This window comes from Nematolebias whitei, chromosome 2 (assembly GCF_014905685.2).
Source record: "Nematolebias whitei isolate Nwh7 chromosome 2, NemWhi1, whole genome shotgun sequence".
Taxonomy (NCBI): Eukaryota; Metazoa; Chordata; class Actinopteri; order Cyprinodontiformes; family Rivulidae; genus Nematolebias; species Nematolebias whitei.
The window spans coordinates 7,531,791-7,541,726 of NC_056499.1; the positions used below are offsets into that span (position 1 = coordinate 7,531,791).

The following is a 9,936-nucleotide window of genomic DNA, read 5'->3' on the forward strand; positions in this document are numbered from 1 at the left end:
CGGTTCCTTTCTTTATGTGGTGGCGTCTTCCACAGGAGGCCAAAGCCACAGCCAGGAGGAAGAGCACTGCGGACATCATCACCTCATCGTATCACTGCAGCTAACCGTTCGTGTCGAATGAAGAACGTTAAAGATCAAATTTACCGATTAGAAGGGCAACACAAGCGATGATGATGAAGAGCGCCATGACGCTGATTCCCACACTGGAGCCTAGGAGAGCCCCGGCCCTGGACTTACAGTCCCCGAATGAGTCGCACGGACACACGGTGACGTTGACCTGAGCGTAAGCACCCAGCTGAGGGTCGCCGGAGTCCGTCACCAACACGGTCACTGCGTACTCTCCGGCCTCCAGCTCTACGGCGGGCCTGAGCACAGCGTGGGTGTCTGAAGGAAGAGGCAGCGTGAGAACTGTGTTCTGGCAGAAAAACACTCGGTGACCACCTCCGTGTGGAATACTGATTCTACCATTGACATGAAGGAGAGTCCAGTTGAAGGACAAGTCATCGTGGAATTTGAAAGTGAAGGGAGCAGAATGTGGAGCGTGGTCTTCATCCACGGCAGTCAGAAAAAGGCCGGCGTTGGCGCTGCTGGAGCGGCTGCACACGGAGCCGCTCAGAGGGACGAGCTGAGGGGGGAAGTCGTTGGTCTCCTTCAGGAGGATCTTCACTGCAGCGGTGCTGGATAATCCACCAGCGTCTGAACGGGCCAACACGCACGCAGAACGTCTCAGCAGGTTTTATTGTTATTGTCAAGCAGAAGTGCACAAAAGCAGCTACTGCATAAAAGTTTGTAAAGTCTATTTTCTTTATTTCTACATAAACTCAACCTGAATGTCAGTTTCCTTTACAAACAGTAGATGAACACAATGTTAAAAAAGGTACGTTACGTTGAAGACAAGAGAGCGTTAGATTTTTAGAATCATTCCAGATCAATTAAAATGTTTTAAACTTTTGAATACAGTTGTGCTAGATGCTGATAGATTTCTTTGAAATGTCACAGGAACTGACCTGTGACGGTGACAGCAGCTGTGTAGATGTTGTTTCTGACATGTGGAGACTTCATGTTGAATCTTCTCTTTGACACAATGTCTCCCGTGTCTCTGTTGATTTCCAGCCACCCCTCAGGATCTTTACTGATTTCATATCTAGCACAAAAACAACAGGGAATCATCCCACCGTTTGTTTGGGGAAGAGAAATGAAAAGCATTTTTTACATTTAACCACACTCCGTGGGTCGTACCTGAGCTCGGAATGGTCGGGGTCGGAGGCCAGGTTGCTTTTCAGGAGGATTCCAGGCGGCGCAGACTCCAGCACCTCGATCCAGACGGGGTTCTCTTTAAAAACTGGACTTTCATTCTTGTTCACGACAGTGACCACCACCGTGGCGGAGCTCAGGGACAAGTTGGGAGCTTTGTTGCTCAGAGGACTGAGATTTTCCACGGTCAGAGACAGGGTGTACCTTCTCTGACCTTCATAATCCAAAGGCTGCAACAGAACAAGAAAAACATTTGTTTGCTCTAAATCCAAAATATAGGAAGATTTATATAATATTTATAAAGAAAAATGACCAAACTATACTAATTATTTAAGTAAAATACAGCAAAGGAGAATTAAAACTGTTTTATTCATTTGCAGTTTGAAGTAAAACCACTAGGTGGCAGTATTTAGTCTCTGACAGCCTCCACTGAAATAAAATAAAAACAAACATTTAACTACATTTAAGGGATCTTGTGCTACCTGTCAGTCAACCTCAGTGGATTGTTGGATCTGATCTGTAAATGTTTTAAGATCCCATGATTTAGTTCTTGAAGCACAAAAACGACGTTTGTTTTGTTGTAAACAGAAAGCATTCAGCCATTTTTCTTTCTAGGCCTTTACATTTACTATAATTTGTTTCTTTTCATCTTCAAGCAGCTTAAAGTGTAAATGAGCTGAACAGTCCTAAAAATTATCTTGTTTTTATGTTTGTAACATAAAAACAAGTTAATAACTGTCTAAATTGAAAAAAAAATGGTATAAATAAAATTGAAACTTCTTCAGAAATTGCATGAAATTAAACAAAGTTGTAAATCTGATCACATATTAAAAAGTCAATTTTTTAATCTCAAACCTTCTTGTCAGCTGTTAAATTGTATCTAAAGGGCAATAAATAAATAAAAAAAACCAAATATAGAACATGAATCTGCATTTTATACATGTATTTCTACAGAAACAGCCACGATCAGCACAGTTGTACCCGTATCACTGTCAGAACCCCCTGGTTTGTGTCCGGGTCCGTCCTGACGGCAAAGTTTCTCTGAGGGTCGTTGGTTATGGCGTATTTGGCCTCCCAGTTTCTCGTTCCAGGGTCGTCTCTGTCCGTCACGTTGACTCGGCCGATCTCAACGCCGAACACGTTCTCCTCTGCTGTCATGCTGTACTAAATGCAGAAAACACAGATCATCAGATTTACTTTGGTCCAACAAATTGATTTTTATTTTACAAAACGAACCAAAACAACGAGTGATGCTCTTTAAACATCTGTATTTATGTCAGCGCTGGCTGTTTTCCAAGCTTTTCCAAGGTACAACTATCCCAATCTGTGATTTTTCTGTTATTTTTATTTATTTATTTGTTTTGTTGTTGGTCTAACTACTTTAGCATAGTTTCAGCTAGTTCACCCATTTATGGGAATGCTCAGCTTGCTTAGGATGATATGATGATTAAACAATTTAATTTTAATGCCATATTTTTCCTCATAGAAATGCAGGATAGGCTCCTCTTGATATCTACATCACCATAGTTTTTTTTTTTTTTTTAACTTGCACCTACAGTTCTGATAGATGTAGCATTTAGCTACTGTACTGTTGTAGCTATTAGCTACTCTTCTGGTGTTTCAGTTGTTACCCATTCTGCTGGTTTTAATTTTTAGCTATCATTTTGCTCGTTTTAACTTTTAGCTAATATCTCGGTCATTTAATTTAGCTTCTATCTGCTGTTCTGTAATGCTAGCTTTTAGCTACTGTCCTGCTGGTTTTAGCTTTTATACCAGTTTACTAGTTTTCACATTTCGGCAAATGTTTTGCAAGTTTTGGCTTCAATTTACAATTTTGCTCATTTGAGTTTAGCTACAATTTGTTGTTTTAACTTTTAGCTACTGTTTTGCACACTTCACTTTTTTAGCGACAGTTCTGTTGTATAAATCTTTTAGCTGTTGTTCTGATCATTTTAACTTTTAGCTGCTGTCCTGCTGGTTTTAGTTTTTGGTTACCGATTTACTAGTTTTCACATTTTGGCAAATATTTTGCAAGTTTTGGCTTCAGTCTAAAATTTTGCTAAATTGAGCTTTTAGCTACAATTTGTTGTTTTAGCTACAACTGCTGGTTTAAGTTTTCAGCTATTGTTCTGTTATTTTTGGTTTTTAGTTGCTGTTCGGTTAATTTGAGCTTTTAGCTACTGTTCTGCTGGTTTTGCATTAATTTTTTTCTCCCAATCACCTCTAGCTTTTGTTTTAATTTTAGCTTCTCCAACAAGTTTCAGCTGTCATGCAGCTGTCAGTTTTCTCTTCACAGTTTTCTCAAAGCCCCCCTCATGTTTGGCTCACCGAGGTGAGGCTGAACCGTGGCGGATGGTTGTTGATGTCAGACACGAGTATGATGGCCTCAGCATCACCGCTCAAACCTTCGCCTCCCAAATCAGCGACCTTTAGCTTCAACTTAAAGCCCTGCACCACCTGCGAGAGAACACAGCGCGTTTTTTAAAAAGAACCCCCCGCCCGACTGTCTGCATTAACCTGCGTCAGATCTACCTCTCGGTCCAGGCCCACGTCTCGTGTGTAGATGGTGCCCGTCTGGTTGTTGATGCCGAACATGGTTTTGGTGACGGCGTTGGCAGGAATGCTCTCCTGGCTAACGATGGAGTAGCTGAGAGCAGCGTTTTCTGTCATCGGGTCGTCGGCGTCTATGGCCGACACTGACATCACTGATGTACCTGCCGAGAAGAACTCAAAGTTTCAATCAAGTAATAAAATATGCTTTTACATGAGTGACTTTAAAACCTCGAGTAAATCATGCAAATCAACATTTTAGTTTACTTCCTGTGTGGTCAGATGCCTCCAAACTCATAAGCTCTCCAATTTTGACAGTATCTAGCCAAAACTTAAGAATGACAAATATTTTCCATCCGTGTTCTTCAAAGTATCTGATTTAGATGTTATTCTTTCCATGAACGTAATCAACTTTTCTGTGTGGAGTTTGCATGTTCTTCTCGTGCTTGCGCGGGTTTTCTCCGGGTTCTCCGGCTTCCTCCCTCACTACAAGAACATGCATGTTGTTAATCTGCCTTCAGAGCCAGGCCTTCCTTGCAAGAGATCTGTGATCTCAGTGGGATTTGCCTGGTTAAATAAAGGTTAGTAAAAAATAAATCGATCACGCGTCATGCATTTACATACATCTGCCACAACAAACAGATCCATTTAAATTAGTTTTATTCGTGGTTTTTATGAACCGTGTTCGGCAGCTCTGAGGATCGACAGGATGCTCAAACATCTGCAGGTTTTAATCTGAAAGTAGCTGCATATTCTGTAAAGAAATGCACGTATGTTTTTTTATGACAAAGTTTAAACTAAGATGTTGTACGATCTGTTAGCAGCACTCAGAATATATGTTGGGAATCCAACAATGTTCATTCAGGTCATCTGGTCGGTTTCTTTTTTTGTGCTGAGACGTTTTGCCCTCCATCCAGAAGGCTTCATCAGGCTGAGGAAACACCAAACAAAACCTATATTCCCCCAACAGCCTACTCATAGTGGAAGAAAACCAGTTATGTTGGTGCTAAGATGGCCTCTGGGGCACACCCTCTCCTCCGGTGCCCGCCCTCTCCCTCGTCGACAGCCATGTCAAACTGGTTCAAAACACCAAAGTCCATGCTCAGTAATCCAAGTGGATTATTGAGCATGGACTTTGGTGTGTTGGAAATCAGTGTCAGCTACACCCACACCAAATTTTAGCTTAATATTTGTGATATGTACTATAGGGTGCTGTTTGTAAAGATGCACAGCCAAAAATTTGCATAATTTTCTTTGGTTCATTTAGCTTTTAATAAGAAAAAGTAGGGTTTTTTTTTCAAAGTCATATTTTCACCATGCTATTCATACATTTATAAATGTTACAAGTCCCAACTAAATATTTAATTTACAAGATAAATATTTAGTTTACAAACTAAATACGTAACTCGCAAGTTAAATATTTAGTTAGTAAACTAAATGTTTAGGTGTAAATTTAATATTTAATATATACCTTAATATTTAGTTAGTAAACTAAATATTTTGGTATAAACTAAATATTTAACTTTTGGGTTACGTATTTAGATGTAAACTAAATATTTAATTTGTTAACTAAATATTTAGCTCGGACCTATTTTTACAAACTAAACATTTAATTTCCAAAATAAATAATTTGCTAAAATTACCTTGAACCTAAATATTTAATTTGCCAGTTAAATATTTAACTTGTTAGCTTAATATTTATGTTGCTAGTTAAATATTTAGGTCAGAGCTAAATATTTAGTTAGCAAATTAAATATTTAGTTTAGGAATTAAATGTTTAGTAACTAAATATTGAATTTCTAAGCTAAACTAAATATTTAATTTTTATACCAAAATATTTAGTTTAATAACTAAATATATAGGCATAAATTAAATATTCTATTTACATCTAAGTATTTAGTTTACTAACTAAATGTTTAACTTGCAAGTTAATTAGTTTATAAACTAAATATTTACCTTGGAAATTAAATATTTAGTTTGTAACTATGACATTTACAAATGTATGAATAACATGGTGAAAATATGACTTTGAAAAAAAAATTTTTTTTTTCTTATTAAAAGCTAAATAAACCAGAATATTGATGTTAATTTTTGACTGTGCAACTTTACAAACAGCACCCCATACTGTGCTGAGGAAGAATGATCTCAGGCTGCCGTGCAAAAAATAGAAAACAACTTGTTTTGCCATACTTGAGATTTGATAAAATGATTCCATAAAGACGTCATCTAGAAATCCCAGTAGCTAAAACAGCAAGTTTTTCTTTCAGCTGCTCTGCAGGGGTCACCACAGTGAGTGACCTTGCCTTAAGATGGTATTTAAAAAAGAAATAAGTATTTTGATTAATATTATTTTTGCTGTCATCTCACTCGAGTTGGACTTGCTTTTCTAAACTATCAGCTGCTTTGGACACAACAAGAAAAAATAACACAGTGAATGAAATTCTTACGTATTTGAAGGACCGCTGTTTGTTTTATCTTGAAATCTACTCTCAGATGAAAATGTGATTTAATCAAGTTTTAAAAGAAACGAGGGGGGGGGGGGAATCAAAACGACTTCATGGCCGTACCTGGGACAGAGAACTCTGGGACGGTGCCAGAAAACTGCTTCTGAGTGAAGACGGGCCTGTTGTCGTTCTGATCCAGAACCACTATCTCGATGGTGGTGGGGTTCTCCAGTCTTTCTCCACTGGGGGACAGCGCAAAGGCTTTCAGCTGCTCACACAAACAGAAACAAGAAATGTTTCATAGTTATGCGCTGAACTCACGAGCTTATTCATCACAGTGTCCACTAAGAGCATTAGACATGTGAAGTCAGCCAACACGGGCCGCCAGAAACGTCCTGTTTCTCTCAGGACGCACATAAAAACCTCGAAGCATTGACTTCTGGACGTGTTGGACACATTGATACGTGAGGCAGAAATGTTAACACGTGCAGATTCTGCTTGTGGACACCGGATTGTTCTTCAGCCTCGACTTACGGTGAAGCTGCGGAACTTCTCTCTGTCCAGAGGCTGCTTGCTCCTGATCACGCCGCTTTTATCGTCGATCTCAAACAGGTTCTTGGGCTCCTGGTCCACCCCCGGCCCCTCTAACTTGTAGATCACCTCGCCCGAGAAGATTTTGTCTGATTTGATCTGAGCAGAGAGACGAGAAAACAGTGAAGGAAAGACGAAGTCGAGGCTATAAGTTTCCTTCTGAGGCTCCAACTAACAGCAAAAACTAATTTTTAAGCATTTTGTTGTAATTTCTTTGACAAATTACTTGTATATTTTGCGCTTTTCAAAAAAAAGAATCATTTTTTTTGTACAAAAAAAGTCAGTTTATAAAATTTTAATGTAAATGACAGACTTCAGATGTCCTTGTTAAAGTTTCCATTTTATTAAAGCTTTTAAATAAATAAAATGAAGACGAACCACATGGCTTCACTTTCTAAATCTGGATGAGCCTTTTGGCTCCACATGTGTTTTATTCCTGCTCTGGGTGCTCAAATCAAATGTAAATCTAGAAAGAAGTAAATACTTTTCATTTCACTCCTGGTTTTAGTTAAGATGATCACACATACATATGAAAACAAGAGTCAGATTTTTGTGATTTTAGGACTTTATAATACAAAAAATTACTTTTTGTCCAATATTTACTTGCTTAATCAGAATCAGAATAAGCTTTATTATCATTGTACTGAGATACCATACCAATTTATTTATAGAGCACTTAAAACAGCAACAAGGCCAACCAAAGTGCTATATAATAGAAACAAACAAGCACAGCAGACAGGAAAACATAAAATAAAGTAAAATAAAAATATAGCTACAAATAGCAGCGGATAATACCTAAATGGCTAACACTGTAGGATACACGCAGGATCAGAACAAATCACACAGTGTTAAAGGCCAGGGAATAAAAGTGGCTTTTTAAGCGAGATACAGTGAGATTATGTTCGTACAGTCGTCCGAAAGATGGGCAGAGTGCACGTTGCTGCTGCTACTGGAGCGCGGCCCCTTATCCTTTTTCAGAATACTTTTTAGATAGAAAAGGGGGAAAGGCCATGAGGAGAGGATAGTGTTATTACAAAAAAGATCTCTTCATCTTGTCCTATCAGGACACGATTTAATCAAAAACTCTACCAGCAGCACATTTATAAACACATTACATATGTGTTTCACGACAAGACGTTATTTGTCCATGAAACATTTTCAGATAGTCCATAGTCCTGATAAGATGTTGGTGTCAGCCAGTACAGCTCTGATAAGCCTTCACACAAGTCCCCAGAGTGGGGGTGGGTGGGGGGGTTGCGATTGACAGAGCTAGTTTACACATGTCCCAGGAGAAATTTGATGAGTCGTCCTGCTTCGAGGCCAAACGGGGGAGTCAGATTCAGATAAGCCACAGTTGTTGATTTTTTCAGGCAGACTGATTTTTTTTCTTGTCAGCCTCGAGTCCTGCTGGAACTTTTGATCCCAAAATGGCCAGATTTTTGTGGGCATTCCACTGGTCCGTGCTTATGAGCCCCCTCCAAGGTTGTCCCCAACATGCTGGCGAGTCCCAGAAGCCGCAGGCGGCATGCGATTCTCACAAATCACTTCCATCTTATGGTTTAGCTCGTAAATCCGCTGATTTTGAGTGCTCGAAGCACAGACCAAACCTTCACACAGACTTGTTTTGTCATGGCCGAAACTGCTGCTGCCGTCTTCTTCAACAGCCGATAACACAGGAATCCGCGGATGCCAAAAAGCAGAAACCCTGCTATCATGTTTCCAATTATATAAACATATTCAGCGTTCTCCTGAGACAAAACGGAAAGACACTTCAGCTCCCAAACTCCCCACGGATCCATGACGTATCCTGCCGCATCCATCTCAGCGGGGCATGAGGGCTCTCCATGACCCTGTTGCATCAGCACTGGGGGCTAATCGCCCCAAAGGTCAAATTGTAGAATCGCCCCTGCGCTGCAGTCTGTTACAGAAAGGTCGTTTTTGTAACAAACAGAATTGTAGCAAATGAAAACAGTTGCAGTGCACAAATAACAAACAAACTCAATTACCAGATTAAAAGTAACGTGCAGTTATGACACCAGACTTCTTGTTTAAAGCCAGGATTGTGTGTGCACTTATTAAAATGTTGATTTCCCTGTGGTTGTTTGTTTGTTTGTATCTGAGTGATGATATACGACTTTTAACCTACTTGTCATGTGTGTTTAAGACCCGATCTTGCACATTTTATTTTTACTCTCATGATTTTATGCTTTTGTTGCACTAAGAATCTGAACAACACCTGAGAGGGTCAGCAGTCGTGTGACCTGACAGTTTTACCTGGACGAGGTCTTCAGGAACCTGTTTGCTGTTTTCTGACACTCTGATTTGAGGGATGATCCAGTCTCTCTTCACTCTGACGCCGTCTTTTCTTGGATTTCTCCACGAGGAAAGAGTCAGAGGGTGCCGCTCCTCCTCATTTTGTTCTACATAGCTCAAAACCTGAGAAAATGAAAGGTTGACAATAAGTTGGATTACATGAAATGCTTGTCACGAACCCCAGAGAGCCTCGCTCACGGAAGACAAACATTACACCATTACATCTATTTGCAGCTGCTTAACGTCCCTCGGAGCTTTAATACTCCCAGAGGCCTATATGGCTGCATGCTAACGGTTCTGAGGAGGTCCAGAGCTGAGGAGGTCCAGAGAGGAGGAGGCAGCTTCAGCTCTCACTTTGTGTCTGATGTGTTTGATCTGGGTGCAAATTCATCTCAGAATGAGGAAACACAAACACTTATGTTCATTTCACTTCATCACATTGCTCACATGGCTGTATTACCCCCCCCCCCCCCCCCCCCACACACACACACACATGAGAAACCCTCACACAGCAGCTGTCGACAGTGGATTTAGATCTTGTGCTTTCCCACCCGCATTCCCGCTCACGCTCACAAATTCCCCCTTTATGCCTCAACTCTGCACCTGACTGGGAGTTTGGGATCACCTTACAGATCTGCTCTGCACGATGAATTCCACAGACACACACTCGTGTGTGTTTTCTCACACACCAAGTGCAGACGCACACACATAAAGCATGCACGAGCTTCGACAAAACGCACACACCCACGCACACGTTAGGTCATGTACACGTTTCCTTTGGTCG

The 9,936-nt window shown here is 40.3% G+C and overlaps 1 protein-coding gene across 1 annotated transcript in view; it reads right to left on the reverse strand.

Annotated features, from left to right (window-relative positions):
* Positions 1-9,709, reverse strand: part of cdh15 (cadherin 15, type 1, M-cadherin (myotubule)) — an 11,614-nt gene extending 1,905 nt beyond the window's left edge. Inside the window, exons 1-12 of the mRNA XM_037692918.1 lie at positions 9,704-9,709; positions 9,446-9,527; positions 9,114-9,319; positions 6,783-6,938; positions 6,372-6,516; positions 3,787-3,968; positions 3,583-3,711; positions 2,236-2,418; positions 1,240-1,484; positions 1,008-1,144; positions 466-696; positions 161-384 (exon numbers count right to left, since the gene is read on the reverse strand). Of these exons, the coding sequence (XP_037548846.1) occupies positions 161-384; positions 466-696; positions 1,008-1,144; positions 1,240-1,484; positions 2,236-2,418; positions 3,583-3,711; positions 3,787-3,968; positions 6,372-6,516; positions 6,783-6,938; positions 9,114-9,319; positions 9,446-9,527; positions 9,704-9,709 (1,926 nt within the window). The remainder of the gene's footprint in view (positions 1-160; positions 385-465; positions 697-1,007; positions 1,145-1,239; positions 1,485-2,235; positions 2,419-3,582; positions 3,712-3,786; positions 3,969-6,371; positions 6,517-6,782; positions 6,939-9,113; positions 9,320-9,445; positions 9,528-9,703) is intronic.
* Positions 9,710-9,936: the final 227 nt, after the last annotated feature.